General features: G+C 44.1%; 1 protein-coding gene and 1 long non-coding RNA gene across 2 annotated transcripts; one reads left to right on the top strand and one right to left on the bottom strand.

Moving 5' to 3' along the window:
- Nucleotides 1–9057: 9057 nt before the first annotated feature.
- Nucleotides 9058–9516, bottom strand: LOC125752886 (ribonuclease H-like). Its single transcript, XM_049096286.1, has one exon. The coding sequence runs from the start codon at nt 9514–9516 to the stop codon at nt 9058–9060; it is 459 nt and encodes a 152-aa protein (XP_048952243.1).
- A 2-nt stretch (nt 9517–9518) lies between these two features.
- On the top strand, nt 9519–16416 carry LOC118351407 (uncharacterized). The gene is made up of 3 exons (XR_004806845.2): nt 9519–9592; nt 15421–15491; nt 16185–16416. It is a non-coding gene; the product is annotated as an uncharacterized LOC118351407 (long non-coding RNA).
- The last annotated feature ends 2837 nt before the right edge of the window (nt 16417–19253 follow it).

Genomic DNA, 19253 nt, shown 5'->3' with positions numbered 1-19253 from the left:
TTTATCATTCCAGACACTGTAGTTACTCTGCCACTAGCTTAGCTTAGCAACTGTCAACACTTAGCAGGAACTTTTTTTAAAGATTTATTTATTTATTCATTCATTCATTCATTCATTCATTCATGAGAGACACACAGAGAGGCAGAGACACAGGTAGAGGGAAAAGCAGGCTCTATACAGGGAGCCCGATGTGGGACTTGATCCCAGGACCCTGGGATCATGACCCGAGTCAAAGGCAGATGCTCAACCACTGAGCCACCCAGGCATCCCAGCAAGAACTTATTATGTGAATGGCCTTTGATATCCATTTACCCATCCTAAAATTTATTATATTGTGAATATAGGCAAAGTAACCCTAATGGTCACCCACGTCATCCTTTCATATAGGTGTAAACTGAAGTTTGAAGGGGTATAGATTTGTGGTTAAGAGTGCAGGCTCTGGAGATGGGCTACCTGACATAAAATCTCAACTTGACAACTGAAGGGAACATGGAAAAGCAAAGTAACCTTAATTTTTCTAATCCATAAAATAAGTGCCACAAAGCTTAACTGACATAGTGCTTAGAACAGCACATGGCCTGTTGTAGGCTTCCCAGGTGGGTTAGCTATTGCCCAGATCACAGAGGAGAGCTGTGTTTTGAACCTTTGTATTAAAGTACTAGGTTATACTGCTTCTCTGTGGCTATTCAACACAGTCCCACACCCAGCCTTCGCCTCAAGTGTGCCACGTGTAAGGAGTGGGTTTCTGAGTACAGAATGGATCACGGTTTCATTAGAAGGATCTAGGGCCTTATGACCACATAGGACTATTTTCCCTTTTCAATCTCTCTCTCTCTCTCTCTTTTAAGATTTTATTTATTTATTCATGAGACACAGAGAGAGAGAGAGGCAGAGAAACAGGCAGAGGGAGCAGCAGGCTCCATGCAGGGAGCCCGATGTGGGACTCGATCCTGGGACCCCAGGATCACGCCCTGAGCCAAAGGCAGACACTCAACCACTGAGCCACCCAGGCATGCCCCATTCTCTTTTTATTTTTATGTCTTTTAATTACTATCTTTTCTATTTGTAAATATATGTATGACATGAAAATATTGAAAATTCCCCTAAGCTCTGGACAAGGAGAACAAGACAAAAATTACACAGCACTTACCAAAATTAACAAGATAAATTGTAGCCGCTTCATCTGCAGCTGCATTCAAACTGCTTTGCAATTTGACTGTGAACAATTAGGAAATCAAACTTCTAAAACCGGTATTACTTATAAAATAGTTTTAAAAGGTATACCACATATCTGCTTGCAGTCTACTTACAAATATACAAGTATCTTTATTAATATCTGTGCTCATTCTCTCTTTAACATTTCTATTGTATACTTAAGTAAAAGAACAATATTTTTGATATAGCCACATTGAAGTGCTTTTAGAAAACACTGGATTTAAAAAGTTAATTATGCTCTATTTGGCATTTATCATGATATGTGTGAACTTTATAATTAATTACATGGGATTATCTATTTATAAAGCAGATTTCCTTACTAACTGGAAGAATAATCATGTATTCTAATTTCAAATTATTGTACGGTAAAGAATATTTGGATAAGGCAAATACTTATATGAAAGGATTGCTTATTCAATGGTGTATATATAGTATTAAGAGCAAGTTAATGCATTCATTTGTTTCAAAGAGAATACAAAGATATTAGACCAACGTAGTACAGTTTTACCTGTTTATACTGAGTGTGCACTATGAAAAGAATAATTATTCATTAAATCCTGTTTTAAAAACCAGTCTCACTAAGGGAAATAAAGCAGTTTCAAATATGTGAAACCACAGGAATTGATAGTATGACATTCTTTTTGCTCGTTAAAATATCCTATCTAAATAGGAAAGGCTTTTAAAAAAGCAAGATTAGCAATCCCACACATGTAGTGTTAAAAGACTTAGTACCTAAATCTTAGGTCCAGAAAAATGCTGTTGACATCACAAAAGGCTTTTTTAGTTGTACTAATGAATTTTTCATGCTCTAAATGTAGGAGGAATTAGTAGGAAGTACAGTTATTCATATAGACTCCCTCAAAAATTCTAGCAAAGCCTTTTGAATATCATTACATGCTTTTTACAAACCAAGGACAATGTATTCCTAATGTGAAATTTTTACTAATATATGTTCAAATAATTAGGAAGCTCTCTTAATTGTTTATTCAGTCAGTAACAAAAAGTTCAATCACTGAAATCACTAAAAAAAATCACTAAGCCTATAAGATTTTAATTGAAACACTAATTTAATTAACCTGTCTTTCAGAAAAGTTTTCATCATAAAATTTAAATGTTGTGTGGTTCATTTTTATGTTGTATTCATTAATACTTCAGAAATAAACATGGGAATGTTTTATCCTTTACTTTAAAGTATGACCCTTTCTGTGTCTCTTATTTTTAGCAATGTATTCTAACATAGGGACCACTGAGCCACTGGCATACATTTTGTTTAACATAAAAGGAGAATTCAACCCCCAAATGGTGTCACCTTTTCTACTAAAGATCTTTTCAAGGATGATTGGGGAACAGGGCTAGCTGAGGACAAAGCCAGCTGATATCCCAACAAAGGACACCCTCCACCCCCACCTCTACCCCGGCCCAGGGTGAGATATGTGTGACATTCCTCAGGAGGCTTCCAATTGTCTTAAGGTTGGTGCCTTGCTAGAGGGAAAAAGCAATCTTTAACTTGACAATGGCAAGGCTTCCAGGATCTTGCAGGTCCTCCTTAGCATATGAAAATCCTTTGAAATCTCCCTACCTCCCCCAACTCCCAGGTATATAATCAGCCACTCCACGAGCCCAGGACAATAGCTCTTTCTGCCCACGGGTCCTGTCCTGGTGCTTTAACAAAACCACCATTTGGCGCCAAAGACGTCTCTAGAATTCTTTGTTGGTCATTGGCTCTGGACCTCACCTATATTCCAAAACTTCATCACAGGATACTTTATGAATGTTGCTGAGTAGCTAGGCAAAGGAAGGTAAAATACACTTTCAAGGCCATGGAAATAGAATGAGCAGTTATGTTAATTTAGTTCCAATTTCCTAAAACTCCATTTCTAAGACTGTGACAATTCACATGCTCTAAAAGGAGGTGGTAGGGAAATATCCTGGAGTATTATTGGAATCACTATGCTGATTTTACGGACTTTGCTCTTCAGGGTTCCAGTTAATTTCTACTGCTCTCTGGTTCCCTGTGGTCTTCATAAATCCTGGGCATTCACTTCTCATTCTCCAGGTACTCTTCTTTTGCCCCAATTTTTTTTTCCCTTCTTGCCTGCATCTTGGTTTTACTCTTAAAAATTGGTTAATAGATATATCAATAACTGTTTAGGTCTAAGCCCGTTTCTCTTGCTCAGTCAGGATTTAGACATTTTATCAGTAGCAATTCACACAAAAAAGACCATTGTTGCATTAACATGACACCAGAAGGTGAAGTGTGAAGCATAACGTCCAGCTACAGGGCAGCCCTGGTGGCTCAGCAGCTTAGCCTGCTTTCAGCCCAGGGCGTGATCCTGGGGACCTGGAATCGAGTCCCATGTCAAGACTCACCTAAAAATTATATCCTGGTGCTTTGACTATAATTTCCTGAAGATGGTGACTAATATCTCAGAGAAGGGTCCATATTGGGTTCCCTGCATAGATCCTGTCTCTCTGTCTCTCTCTCTCTCTCTCTCTGTCTCTCATGAAATAATAAATAAAATCTTCAAAAAAATAAAAATAAAGTCCAGCTGCCAGGGAACATGCCCTGGATAATGTCCCTCAAACTATCTATAAGAGCAACCCTGTTTTTGCTGTTGTCTCATAGAATTGCCTGCCTACAATAACAAAAAAACTTAAAATCACCCTTCTTATGATGTGAGAAAGAAAAGCAGGTGGAGAGGGGAGTGTTTAGCATAATATTTTATCACCTTTCTTTAACACTTCAATTCTGAAGGGATTTTCAAGTTTAAGAAGTCACAGAAGAAAAAAAAAAAAAAAAGAAGTCACAGAAGTTCTAGGATGCCTGGGTGGTTCAGAGGGTTGAGCCTCTGCCTTTGACTCAGGTCATGATCCCAGGATCCTGGGATCCAGCCCCACATTAGGCTCCCAGCTCAGAGGGGAGTCTGCTTCTCTTTCTGCCCCTCCCTCCCGCTCATGTTTTCTCTCTCAAATAAATAAATAAAATCTTGGGGAAAAAAGTCATAGAAGTTCAAAATCTCTCAGTAAGTTCATTTGCCAGACACGAGAGCTTTCTTGACTCACCTAAAAATTATATCCTGATCCTTTGACTATAATTTCCTGAAGATGGTGACTAATATCTCAGAGGAGAGTCCACTCTCACAACCATTAGTTTGAAAATATGCTTCACACAATGAGCTGGAATCACAGTGATCTTCTAGAAAGATAATTCATCAAACATTTTGTTCTAGGTTAAATCTCCTTGAAGCAGAATATCCTGATACAGTTACTCCTACATAGACTTGATAAAAGACAGGCTACATTTCCCGTTAAAATTAAAATCATTGGGGCAACCCGGGGGGCTCAGCGGTTTAGCATCTGCCTTCAGCCCAGGGCGTGATCCTGGAGACCTGGGATCGAGTCCCACGTCAAGCTCCCTGCATAGAGCCTGCTTCTCCCTCTGCTTCTGTCTCTGTCTCTGTCTCTCTCTGTCTCTCAAGAATAAATAAATAAAAATCTTGAAGAAAAAATTAAAATCATTGAATTATTGATTTATATTAAGTAATATGATAACTGACGTCCTGTATCGTTTTTCCTTTCCCAGTTTCATGACCCTTCAGTAGACTTTGACTTTCTACTGTGTTTTGAAATCTGAGCCCTGTAGTTTCAGTAGGGAAGCCAAAGATCTGGGAAAGGGATTTCTGCTGCCATTCTAAGACCTGTAAGTGATCTTTAAGCAAGACTATTAGGCATACACAAACCCAGAAAAATATCCTTTATTTCTGATTTCCGTTGCATAGTCCAGATTCTTGTTGCAGAATCCACTGCAGAAAGTGGGTCTCCCCAAACAGTGCTCTGGTTTGTGTCCCTACAAAGCTACAGCTCTGAGAGCGTAATATTTTGAGCCTTGGGATCTATGGGGGTGGGATCTTCCTTCACCACACATTTCTCTTATCCTCTCTGTTCTCCACTTAAGTCCCCATAGTCCATCTGTCTGCTCAGTGGGATTCCATTTTGGAGTCCCAGGGGGTTGGAGTGGTGAGGCTCAGAGTGCTCTCCTGTCAGGTTATCGCACTCTAGAAATGGATCTGGAATTGTTGCACAGTTTTCACAAAGAGTGTGTGTCTGTCTTAATACTAGGCAGCAACAGGAGAGAATACAAATCCTAGGACATTTCTTTTCTCTATTGATTGAAATTTTATGCCACTGATATTTTTGTTGTGTGTGTGTGACTTCAAAGCTACAGATACTATAATAATTGTTTTATATGGATTATTTTGCCTAATTTTCATAGTAACTAGATTAATTGTTAAAATTGTGTCTATTTAACAGATTAAAAAACTGAGTCAAAAGGATACATTTCATTGCTTGGGGCAAAGGAGTATAAGAAACTTGCCAAGTAGTGATACAGTTATGAAGTAGAAAATGTGGAACCAAATTCAGATATGTGATTCCAGAGTGTATATACATAACCACTGGGCGAATCTTCCCCATGCATAAATCCACCATTTACTTACTGTTTACTCTGTGCCAGGCATCATTGTAGGTGCTAGAAACACACAGTGAGCAAAATCACATGGAAATTTGCTGAGCCCAAAGCTGCTCTCATTTGCTTCCTGGTCTGAAAGCTCAAATCAGAGTACAGAGCAGGCCTTTCGAGGTAGGATCCATGGTCAGCTCCTCCAACCAAGCCTCTGGCTGGTAAATCCATTAGCTCCACCTGCAAGGCTGACCCAACCTCAGTGAGGTTCCTAGTTGGCAAGCCATCCACCTGCTAGATAGTACGTTGTGCTAGTTTAATCATTTTTTATTAAAAAAAACTTTTTATTTTAGAATAGTTTGAGATTTATATAAAAGTTGTGAATGTGCTACAGAGTTCTCACGTATCTCATATCCAATTTCCTCTATTATTGACCTTATATTATTCATATGGTATATTTACCAAAATTAAAGAATCAGTATCGATGGATTCTTATTATCTAAAGTCCATGCTCTACTCACATGTTCTTTGTTTTTACTTGAGCCCATTTCTCTGCTCCAAGATCCCATCCAGGGTACCAAATTACATTTGTTCAATATACCTCTTTAACCTCCTCTTTGAGTTAGGGACAAACAGGGCCAGGCAGGGGGCCACGGAATCAAGCTGACAGAAGTCCCCAAAATGCTGAGGTGTAAGGAAACCAGAGATAGAGGAGCAAGCCAGACCACCTTGCCCTAGGTGTGGGAGGGGAGGGTGTCTTTTTAGGACAGTCACCTGTGACCAAAAAGAATAACCAGACCCCAAAGATGTCACTGTTAGGTTTTCCTTTAATGATCGGTGGAGAAAATTAAAGACAGCAGAGCCAGGCGGTAGGTTCGTGGGTGCTTTAATGGGGAGCGTCCTGGGCGAGGTCCCGGCCAGAGGGAGGCCCGAGTCAGGGACGGCGCGCCCAGGCCCACCGCAGGGCGTAGAAAGAGGTTGTGGGGCAGCCCGGGTGGCGCAGCGGTTTAGCGCCGCCTTCAGCCCAGGGCATGATCCCGGGATCCTGGAATCGAGTCCCACATCGGGCTCCCTGCATGGGGCCTGCTTCTCCCTCTGCCTGTGTCTCTGCCTCTGTGTGTGTGTGTGTGTCTCTCTCATGAATAAATAAATATAATCTTAAAAAAAAAAAAGATTATAAAGAGGTTTTGGCGAGAAGGTGGGGGCAGGGAGGCCAGGTGGCTTTGGCGGGGAGATGCTGGCCAGGGTGGGCCATGTCGACGTCCCCAGTCTCGCCAGCCCAACATTCCGACCTTTTTGTTTTGTTATAATGCGGCGACGATTCCCTCTGGCTGCTTCCCGCTGCTATAGGGGCGTCGTGGGGTTCGTGGGGTTCATCGAGGTGGGCAGGCGAGTGTAGGGGTGTAAGAGGAGTTGGCTGACCACCCCCCGGGCGGTTTCTGGGGGCTTTCCCTGCAAAAATCGGGTGACGCGAGGGGCAAAGGAGATCAGGATGATTAGGGTACGCAGGGGGCCGGCGGGGGAGACGCCAAGTCTCCGTGGGGGAAGAGGTCCCAAGCAGCGGCGCCCGCCGTGGGGACAGGACGCGCCGGGCAGGCTCCCACGGGCACCTGTGTACCCGGCGCCGAGCGGAGAGGACCCCGGAAACACGCACACGCGGGTGAGTCGTGGCTGGCTGCGCACCCCAGGAGCAAGCCACCGCGCAGGGGAGGCTCCAGGTGGTGCAGCAGGAGGGGAGATGCTTGTGTTCATGCAGCGACGATCGGGGGGCTGCACCATTAGAGGGCAGGAGGCACGTGAAGCTTGGGGCACTGGTGAGGGAAATGGGTCCCCCAATAGGTCCAGAGTGAAGGGTATGATTCGTTAGGGATTTTGGTTAGTTGTTGGAGTGCCCTTAGGTTGATTCCCCTATACTGAGGTGGGGTGGAGAGTTTAGCCAGATTCTGCAATATTATTTTAGACTGATTTTTTTAAAGCCTGGTCCTGTACCCTGCCCCTGTCCCAGAGCCCTATTTGGGCCAGGTAGGACCAACGTACTCCTCCGGATTTGGGGTAAGCAGTACTGGGAAGCGACTGGTTTGGGTTAATTCAGAAATCCAAAAAGTCCTGCCCAGGACTTGAGTAGTGGTACAGGTCTGGGGGTTTCCTGCGTAGCATTGGGAAGGCATGAAGGTGAAGGACTGAAAACATCGATTGCGACCTGAGCCCCGCATGCATGGGTCACGGGAGTTAGTCATGGGTCCCTGAGGGAGTGTTAAAATGAGAAGGGACACGGGCCAGACGAAGTTTGGTGGGCCCGGGTTTTGAATAGTCCAATCATTTTGTAAGGGGGCCTCTTTAGTTTGGATATATGTACCCACAGGGGAGTGACCCAGGAGTTTTGCGGCCGTAGAAGTGGTTAGGGTAACAGTATAGGGGCCTGTCCACTTATACTGTAGAGTCTTAGCGTGTAATTCTTTTAGTAAAACACTATCTCCGGGGGACAGATCTCACAACACGTCAGGAGTCGGTACCCCTGGAGCAGGAATGACGGAATCCGTGTGGGCCCGGAGAAGGGTTCTCAGGGGAGTCAGGTAAGGTAGATAGGAGAGGACAGGGTGTGGCGATGACCGCACGTTATGAGTAAGAAGAAAGGGTCACCCATACAGTAATTTGAAAGGACTAAGTCCCGAGGTTCCCCTTGGGGTTGCCCTAAGCCTGGTTAGGGCAAAGGGGAGGAGGGAAGGCCACGACAAGTGTGTCTCAAGGGTTAATTTGGTAAGCTGTCCCTTGAGAAGGCCGCTGGCTCCCTCTACCTTACCCGAGGACTGGGGAATGGTAGGGTACATGCAGTTTCTGGGTGATGCTGAGACTTTCGGAGACCTGAGTGATGCTGGATGTGAAAGCCGGCCCGGTATTTGACTGTAAGGTTCGAGGGAGGCCGAATCTGCGAAGGATGTGTTCAGTAAGTACTTCGGCAACAACGTCAGCAGTCTCTCGGTGGTGGGGAAAGCTTCGATCCAACCTGTAAAGGTATCCACTAAAGTTAGGATATATCGGAAGGCTTTTTGATAGGGCATATGGGTGAAGTCAAGTTGCCAGTCCTCGCCCGGTTGGTGTCCCCTCAGTTGGTGGTTGGGCCCCGGTTGAGGGATCCCTCCTTGTGAGTTAACGGAGGAGCATGTTTTACAGGCATGGTGGACAGTCTTGATAGCCCTACAAAGGTGAGGGTGATAAAAAAGGGGTGACAGAAAGTGATAGAAAGCCTTAGGTCCAATGTGTAGAGACTGATGAATTTCAGTAAGTAGGGTGCGGAGGACTTTGGGAGGGCGATTTTCTCTCGGAGAAAGATCCATCCCTTATCGGCAGGTTTGCCCCCCATTTGTTTGAGGGTGTTGAGCTCCTCATCCGAGTGAGAAGGGGGTATGGGGTATGTTCAGAAACAGAAGAGGGGCTGGGGAAGCCTTTTTAGCCATTTGTTTGGCCACAGTGTCAGCTTTGTTGTTCCCTCGAGAAACGAGTTCCAGGGATTTTTGATGGCCTCGGCAACGTATAATGGCCACTTTGGTAGGGAGGTTGAGGGGCTTCAACAATTTGGAGATAAGGGGGCCATTAACTATGGGCGTGCCCTTGGTGGTCAGGAACCCCCGTTCTTGCCAAAGTACGGAATGTGTGTGTGTAACCAGGTAGACGTATTTAGAATCTGTATAGATGTTAACCCGTAAATTCTTGGAGAGATGGAGTGCCCTGGTGAGGGCAACTAACTCAGCCTTCTGGGAGGTAGTTCCCGGAGGAAGGGGAGCCGCCTCAACAATGGTCTCCAGAGTGACCACCGCGTATCCAGCATGGCCATCTGGAGCCATGACGGAACTCCCATCTACAAACAGTACCCGGTCGGGATCAGGAAGAGGCTGGTCAGAGAGACCTGGATGAGAAGGGGTAAGATCGTCCAGGAGTTGTGGGCAAGAGTGGGTTGGTTCAGAAACAAGAGGTGTGGGTAGAAGAGTAGCAGAGTTGAGTCGCAGAGAAGTAAATAAAGACACTTGAGGATTTTCAATAAACAGTAGATGATCGAGTTGGAGGCATGAAGGGGTCAAATGGGCCAGGGATCTGTGGCCAACCAGGTCTATTGATCCGTGTGGGGAAAAAACAGTGAGGGGCTGCCCCAAGGTGAGTTTTAGAGCCTCCTTAGTGAGGGAGGCAGCTGGCGCCAGGGCTCTGAGACAGGGTTGCCAGCCTTTAGCTGTGGGGTCTAGCTGTTTGGACAGAAAGGCTACTGCCCAGTACGTTGGCCCAGCCAGTTGGGCAAGGAGGCCAGTAGCAGACCCAGATCGTTTGTCAGTAAAAAGATGAAACGGTCTAGAAGGGTCTGGGAGGGTTAAAGTGAGTCCTGATATTAGTCGGTCCCTGAATTTGGAAAACAGATTTTGGACTGCAGTGGGGTCGGTCAGGGGGCCGTGGGGGGTTTCCTTGGCTGCTTGATATAGGGGTCGAACCAGAAGGGTGAAGTTAGGTATCCAATGTCGGAAAAAAACCACCAATCCCAGGAAGGAAAGGATTTCGGTGGTGCTTTGAGGGGTTTGGAAGTCCTGGAGCAGCTGGATGCGGTCCTTTGTCAAGGACTTGGAGGTGGGAGTTAACCAAGGAGGTGACAGTTGGGGTGCAGAGTTGAGCCTTAGCTGGCATGACCCTGTATCCCTTGGACTCCAAAAAATTCAGTAGAGTGGTGGTATCATCCTCTGAAGAAGAGAGAGAAGGGCTGCAGAGAAGGGGGTTGTCTACCTACTGAAGGAGGGTACTAGTTTTCAGAGAACATTGTTGGAAGTCCTCGGCCAGGGCCTGCCCAAAGAGGCGGGGGCTATCTCGAAAGCCCTGAGGGCGGACCGTCCATGTAAGCTGCCCTGAGATGTGTGTGTCTGGGTCCTCCCAGGTAAAGGCGAAGAGAAAGTAGGAATCGGGGTGTAAAGGGACAGTGAAGAAGGTGTCCTTGAGGTCTAGGACGGAAAAATGAGTGGTGTTGGGTGAGACGCTGGAAAGAAGAGCACACGGGTTGGGCACTACTGGGTGAAGGGGTATAACGGCCTCATTGATGAGTCTTAGGTCCTGAAGGAGCTGATAGGCCCCAGTGGGCTTCCTTACCGGGAGGATAGGGGTATCACAAGGTGAGCTGACAGGTATGAGGAGCCCCTGCTGTTTGAGGCAGTCTATGATGGGCTTTAGTCCCTGTCTGGGTGTCAGGGAAATGGGGAACTGAGGACGGGCTGGATAGGTGTATTGGTCTTTGATTTTTATAGGTTGATGGTGTGAGGCCACAACCGGCTTGGAGGTATCCCAGACCTGGGGATGACAAACAGAAGGCGGGAAGAGGGTGCGGGGGCTTCCGACGCCAGAAGGGAAAGGACAGGGTGGCTAGAGTGGTGGGAGAGGGGGAGAGCCGTATGGTGGCCCTTAGTTTATAGGGAATGCCCCTTCCCAGAAGGGGCACCGGGCAAGAGGGCGTGATAAGGAAAGAGAGCAAAAGGGAACCCGTCCAAGCTACAAGTGAGGGGCGGGGTTGACCTAGGCCCGGAGGAGGTGCCATCAGTTCCCATCACCATGGGGGGAGGGGGGCTGACTAGGTCCCGAGTAGGAGGCCAGGACAGAATGGTCCCCCCGAGTCCAGCAAGAAGGATACGGGCTTACCCGCTGCCTGGAGCGGACCCCTGGGCTCGGGCGAGTGGGGTGTCGGCGTCTGGGCCGTCAGTCTCCTGCACACCCAGTAGCTGGAAAGCCTCCGCGGGGAGGCGCCGAGGATGCCCCGGGGGGGACAGTCGGACTTCCAGGGGCCCATCATCTTACACGAGGCGCGGCCGGGGACTAGGACAGTGAGGCCCAGGGTCCCTCGGTGCCGCCCTTGAAACGGGCTCCGGGAGCCCGACTTGCTCCCCTGTTCGGGTCCTGAGACGCGGCGCGTGCGGCTTGGGCCCCGTCGGGCCTCCTCTGGGGCCTCGCGGCCTCCTCCCGGTTACAACTTTAAAGGCCATTTTCACCAGGTCTGAGATGCGAGTGCGAGGACCCTCCTCCGCATTTTTAAGTTTTTTTTTGCCGGATGTGGCGCCGACTGGGAAATAAAATGGGCCGCCGGAGTCGCCCCCGGGGGAGCCGCGTCCAAGCGGTCCAGGAGCCAAGGCTTCCGTGAGTCTACGGAGGGCAGGCGGGGTTCTCCTCGGGTTCGCAGCCAGGTCTCGGTTTGTCATGGGCAGACCCGCCCTACAGCGCCCGGGGCACCCCTGTGCCCCCACCGCCCCCAGCTCTCTCTGCACCGCTGCCCAAGGGCTTCTGTCCCTTCACCCACCCCGTGTCCGCCGGGCCCATCTCTCCGGCAGGACCCCGGCAGGCCAAGGACGGGGGCGAGCGTGGCCCCGGATGTTCTGTCCCTCCCCGCCCCGGAATCTGCATGTGGCAGTCCTTTTTAATTGGGGGGTTTTCCATTGAAAACCTTGCACTTCCTGCCCGGGGCCCGGGGCCCACTCCTGCCTGGCAGCAGCGGGCTGGGGAACAGCTGCTCCTCCCAGTCCCCGCCTGCCTGCCTCCCCCCGTGTGCCCCCTGCCTGCCTCCGGGACACCGTGTTGGACTCTCCGGTCTGCATCTCCTGCCCAGACAGGACGCTATCTTTCTACCAAGTGGAGATAACTAGCCAGACAGAGCTTATAAAATTCCTAACTGATTTTAGACCTGTCAACAGAGCGGCTGTTTCTCAAAGATGGGGGGCAAGATGTGCAGTGTATTGTAGACCTCACCCACATTTTCTTCTTTCCGTCTCCACTGATTCCTTCTATCGATTTTCTTTGTGCTCACTGGGTTGTGCACCTGAACAAGTAGTGGCAGATTGCACTTGTTCCGCATCTGCATGTCTCAGAGTTGGAATTAACAATCATGTAGGTAGAATAATAGTGATGGCAATAAAAAGGGTGTAAAAAAAACCTTCCTTACTCTGGAGAATTTTTTGTAATAAATCTCTTCTTTAGCTAGAAAGAACATTTCCTTCCCCAAGTTATTTCTGATAAATGTCATACATGAACCCACTTTTTATAGAATTCATTTCTAAAAATCTGTCTTAGGTCAAGAATTAACATTAGCTTTTTTTTTTTTTTTTTTTTCTTTAATGATCCTTTGTCTCTGGAGATCATAAATTCTCCAGAACTTAGTACTAACTTTTGGAGGAAGTTAGCAGTATTTTAAAATCCCTCATAGATAATTTGATAGATCACCATGCCATAGATCTGACCATAAATTCAATAACAAAATAAAATCCTATTTAACCTTTAGGGCCTGCAATCCATTTTTTTACTTTTAAGGAAAAAATCTGGCCCAACCCAGAAATATGAGTCACATGAGACACCTTCCTTTCCTGAAGATGCCAAATTATATACCGCACAATCTCTAGCACAAATAGCCATTCCTGACTTACTTTCCCCTTGTTTCTTAAATGAACTTTTTTCCCATTCTAGGATGATCTTATATTACCTCTTTGCAGATGCTCAGGTGTGCCCAAATCTTGCATTCTCACCCCTGTCCCAATCTATCCAAGTCCTCACCCAGGCCTCATGAAACCATCTCTCCTTATTCTATTACTTTCTTAAATCAATCATTTGGTATATGTCATAGGCCAGACTGAAACAGTATTCCTCTTGTTAAATAACAGTTTTTAATCCCTTCAACAATGTGCTCACAAAAGAAACTGACTGGATCCCATGCTTTTTTTTTTTTTTTTTTTTTAATCCACTAAACTGCTTTCCATAAGAAAGACTATAAATACCCATTGACAGCCTGCTTCTGGGACCTAATAGCTTAAATCAAAGATCCTACACCATCAAATTTTCTCTCCATAAAGAATCTTTCTCATCAGCACACAAATATATTTCTATTCCTAGTATGCTTTTTTTTTAAATCCTCTCTTGACCTTATTTCTCTCTCTAGCTACAACCCATTTCTGTGCTCCCCTTTGTAGCTGAACTGATGATCTCACCCAGTATCCTTGAATTTAAATATTCAGTCCATATAATATCTACTAGTTGTATCAAAGTTAGCATGTTCAAAATTAATGCTTATTTCTAACCCAATCCAAAACACTACTACTGTCATCTGCTGCAACACATTTAACAGTAAACTTTACCCTTCCAATTGTTAAATCAGATTCCTTGGAATTATTTTAGACTCTTCTCTTTCTCTTGTACCTAATATCCAATCCAGTGGCAAATTCTATTGCCTGTAACTTCAAAATTCATCTGGAATCCAAACGTCTCTCATCTTCCACACTACTAATATGATTACTCAGTCTTCTCCTGCTTGGATTATTGAAACAGCCTTCTCTGTATTTTTAAATATTTATTTATTTAAGTTATCTCTACACCAGATATGGGGTTTGAACTCACAACCCTGAGATCAATAGTCACATGCTCTTCCAACTGAGCCAGCTAGGTTCCCCTGTGGTACTCTACTATCTGCTCTGACAACTCCCACCCTTGCCTAGCTTTGTTAGCTACACAGCAGTGGCCAGAATGCTGCTATCCCATCATGTTACTGCTCTGCCTCAGAGTCATCTAATGAATGACTTCCCATCTCAAGTAAATAAAGTAAAAGCCATAGAGTGCCTGGGTGGCTCAGTCAGTTGAGCATCTGACTTCTGGTTTCAGCTCAAGTGGTGCTCTCCTGGGTCTTGGGATCTGCCTGCATGGGCTCCATCCTCAGTGGGGAATCAGCTTGAAGACCCTTTCCTTCCGCCCCATCCCCCACTCAATTTGTGGGTTCTCTCTCTCTCTCTCTCTCTCTCTCTCATTCTGAAGTAAATAAGTAAATCTTTTTTTAAAAATAAGGAAAAAGCCAAAGATTTGCCAGGGCCTACAAGTCCTACACGATCTTAAACCAACGCTCTTTATCAATTTATACTTTCTCCCTTACTCATTCATATCTTTCCAGCCACATTCACCAACTTGCTTTTCAAACATACCAACCATTTTTATGCTTCAGGTTTTTTGTACATTCTTTCTTCCTCTATCCACATAGCTTTAGATATTTGCTCTTTAGTTGCTCAGGGTTACCTTTTCACTGAGACTTACATAAATAGTCTCTTTAAAATGGCAATCTCTATCCATGTTAGCACTCCTTATTATCCTCCATTATTTAACTTTTCCTCACCTCACTTATTCATATCTGATATAGTATATATTTTACTTATTTAATTTGTCTTCCCAACTAGACTATATACTCCATCAGAGCAGAAGTTTTCTTTTTTTGTGCTATTGGCTGATTTATACCTAACATCCAGAACAGTGACTGGCACATAATAGTTATTTAGTAAATATATTATGCCTGTAAGAATAGTTGAGTGAATGAATGAGTAACCAAAAGATTAACATTATCTATTGGAAAACTACATTATAGTTGAAATACAATGTTAATACATTTCTCCTGATCATTTTGGAGGGAAATTCCCGTGTTATCTTTGGATAATACAAACCATGTTTTTGGACTTAGGTACCACATATACACTGTTAACTTTTATGATGTTTTCTTAACCCCTCCCTGTTGCTTTGAGCTTTATATTTACCTCTCTAGTAGAAAAGCATAATAATATTCCCCAGGTACTACAGAGTATGCCCAAATTTCATTACACCCCCTCAAACCTACTCATTGTGTTATGCTAAATACCTCAGTAAATGACAATACCTCTAGCCCAAGCCAGATATGTGGCAGTTTTCCTAAAATCCTCCTTCATCTTGTATAGGCACATCTCAGCACTCCAATAAGAGATGCAGGGATATTTGCACCTTTTCCTTATCTTTCCAAGAAACCATGGTAAGAAAACTTCTGAGAAAGAAATTTGTGTTTTGCATTGTGTTCTGTTTTCCTCTGCTCATTGATACCAAGCAGGTAAGTAGACCCTTATTTTCTTGCCACAGGAATTTTCCAACCTTCAAAGTAGAAGGTGAGGGCATCTCCAGGACAAAAGAAGTGAAAGAATATGGGGAAAAGAAAGAGAGAAAACTAAGACATTAAAAACATGTTATTAGTTGCATTTGGTACATGGTGCTCCCAGGGAGGCTTTGTCCTAGGCATAGTAGCGTTTAGATCCCCCCAAAATCCACACTCTTCAGTTAGGACCTAGGAGCTAAAAAGTCCCCACACTGAAAGGAAGGCTGTATGCAGACTATGACAATGTCACTCCATGACTCCAAGAGGATAAATGATCAGTGACCTCCCTTCTTGCTGCACATCTTAAATGTTACCAAACACATGGAACTCTGAATTCTGGTAATGACTGAGACTGAATGTCCCACCAGCAGAACAGAGGCCCTATCAGCTTTAATTCATACAAAGAAAATAAGTACCTATGGTATTTCAACATTTGTAGACTGAAATTTATGTTATTTGATCAATTTGTATGTTCACTCACACTTGCTCACTCTATCACTCTATTGCTCTCTCTCTCTCTCTCTCCTCTTTTTTTTTTTTTTAATAATTATTTATTTATTTATTTATTTGTGATAGTCACAGAGAGAGAGAGAGAATGAGGCAGAGACACAGGCAGAGGGAGAAGCAGGCTCCATGCACCGGGAGCCCGACGTGGGATTCGATCCCGGGTCTCCAGGATCGCGCCCTGGGCCAAAGGCAGGCGCCAAACTGCTGCGGCACCCAGGGATCCCCTCTCTCTCTCTCCTCTTAAGGGATTTTCTGAACAACCAAAGAATTAAAAAAAATAAAATGTAAAGATCCAAGGACTGCAGCTTTTACCCTTGGGAAAATATAGTCTCACTTCTCCTTTTACCAAATAACATTCAAAAAGTAGAGTTGTTCACTGATGCAAAACAGAATCTGCACAAAAAAGTATCAACTTATTTAGGGTCACAATATGCTCAAGAACCTACAATGTCAGAAAAGCATGAAGTAGAAAGACAAGGAGCTGGCATTGCATAGATGATTGGTAAGGGGAGGAAATGATGAGTCTGAGCAAATGAGCCTCGATTTAAGTATATTAATGCCTGCATTTTGACTAAGAGTCATTTTAATATAGCCTAAATCAAAATTATAGCTACTTTTATTACTCAAAATTATGAGAAGCAAATACCCTCTACCCTTACCCCTTCCCGACTCTCAGCACTGTGGATAAAGTGGAAAGGAGACATCGATGGTGGAGAACAGACCAGATGGGGGTTAGAGAGTAGCTGCCACACCAACTATATTTAACCAAGTCTCCTATGGTTATTACACTCGTTTATCCCTAAAGGACCATCAGTCTTTCTCGGCAAGGTACACATTGTTTGAGAAGTCCTTTTTATTTTAAATTATCTACTTTTCAAACTTTCTAACTTCTTTCTCAAAATGTATTAGTAGTCATTTAGATTCTTAAAATTTTAAACTATGAAAGGCAGACATACCTTCCTTTTTTAGGCTTCCCGATTATGCTGACTTTGCATGACAAATATAGGACACTAGATGGGATGGTAAAAGGAGTTATTTGTGTGTTTTGACAAGTGCTGGTCAGTTATTTGCAGACTATCTCTAATTTTAGCTTGACATTTCTCCTGATTAGATTTGGGCTATACATTTTTTGGCAACAGTGGACAGAAATGATATGCCTTTCTTAATGCCCTTTTGTGCTGAGATCCAGACTAGAGAACATTTCCAACAAATGTCCTCTCGTTTTAGTAGCTAAAGACCTTTCTTGGTTTTCTTGCTCAACCAGGGTGTGCTTCACTTTCTTCCTCTGTGAAATCTAGATACCAATTGTGCCTTCCTCATAGAGCTGTTGTGACGATTAGAGAAGGCTATACTTATAAAATATGTAAGGCAGTACCTCGCACATAGTAAACCCCATAAATAGAAGCCATAATTAATATTCACTAATAAAATAGAGTTAACACGTATTATGCATTTACTGTGCTTTCATTATGTAACCTATTTAAACTACTGAATGAATCCATCAAATAGAAATTCACCATGAGAGTACTATAGTAATGACGCAGGCAAGATCTACCAATAGACATGCACATTAGTGAGCGCAAGTTTGGGAAGAAACAGGGTATTTGCCTAGGTTCAATGTAACTCTGCCAAGATATTTATTAATTACAGAGGGGAAAAATGACTTTGAGGAGAAGCCTCGCAGATACCACTGTAATTAAAGGATCAAGTTTAACATCACATGTCAATATCATGTACTGCCTGATACGATGCAGAGAGAACAACCATCTGTGGCTCCATTTATTTTTTTTATTTTTTTTAAATTGTTTAAATTTATTTATGATAGTCACAGAGAGAGAGGCAGAGACATAGGCAGAGGGAGAAGCAGGCTCAATGCACCAGGAGCCCTACATGGGACTCGATCCCGGGTCTCCAGAATCGCGCCCTGGGCCAAAGGCAGGCGCCAAACCGCTGCGCCACCCAGGGATCCCTGTGGCTCCATTTAAAAGAAACAACCTCAGTCTAACTTTGAGATAACAAAAGATACATCCAAATTGACTCACATTCTGCAAAATATCTGGCTAAAGCTCTTCAAAAGTATCAAGGTCATAAAAGACAAGGAAAGATTAAATAATTGTTACAGACTAGAAAAAATGAAGGAAACATGAAAACCAAGTGGAGTGTGGGGACTCAGGTGGATGACAGACCATAAAATGGACAATCATAGAAAAACTGGTAAAACTGGTATGAAAACTATAGATTAATAGTGTTGTTCCAATGTTTATTTATTAGTTTTGATTAATGCAATGATTATGTAAGATATAAACATGAAATTGGATGAAAAGCATACAAGACTTCTCTATTACCTTTTTGGCTTATCTGTTAAGTGTAAAATTGCTTCAAAATAAAAAAGATTTTAAAAATCCAGTAGGTACTACCATTTACAGATAAAGAAATGAAGTATGTTAACATCACATAGCTAGGAAATGTAAGAAAGGAAATTTTAATCCAATCATTCGAGCCATAGAATCTATATTTTAAAACTATTTAAAATTATAGCCTCTGCCTCTACTTCTAGGACCTTTGCTCTCTACTCCCTTTTTCTTTTTCCTCTTAACACTTATCTCCAGCACACACAAACACACAGAAGGACACACACACACTTTTATTAATTTCATTTCTCACCATCACTATGCCTTAGAATATGAGCTTAATGAAGTTCCCAGGAGATAGTAAGTGATCAATTTCCTAAATGAGGGATCCCTGGGTGGCGCAGCGGTTTGGCGCCTGCCTTTGGCCCAGGGCGCGATCCTGGAGACCCGGGATCGAATCCCACATCGGGCTCCCAGTGCATGGAGCCTGCTTCTCCCTCTGCCTGAGTCTCTGCCTCTCTCTCTCTCTCTCTCTGTGACTATCATAAATAAAAAAAAAAAAAAAAAAATTTCCTAAATGAATAAATGAATGACTGAAGAGTCCCCACCCTCAGGGGGGTGCAAGGATTCCAATTTAAATTTTTTTTTCTTGTTTCAAGTTTTTTTTTAAATTTTTTTATTTATTTATGATAGTCACAGAGAGAGAGAGAGAGAGAGGCAGAGACATAGGCAGAGGGAGAAGCAGGCTCCATGCACCGGGAGCCCGATGTGGGATTCGATCCCGGGT

Source organism: Canis lupus, chromosome 18, assembly GCF_003254725.2.
Source record: "Canis lupus dingo isolate Sandy chromosome 18, ASM325472v2, whole genome shotgun sequence".
Taxonomy (NCBI): Eukaryota; Metazoa; Chordata; class Mammalia; order Carnivora; family Canidae; genus Canis; species Canis lupus.
Note: the sequence above shows the minus strand (reverse complement) of the source record. Positions and strands in the feature narration are given on the sequence as shown.

Excerpts from the sequence above, each read along its gene's own strand:
- LOC125752886 (XM_049096286.1), bottom strand. The coding sequence starts at position 9,516 with ATGGCTCCAGATGGCCATGCTGGATACGCGGTGGTCACTCTGGAGACC.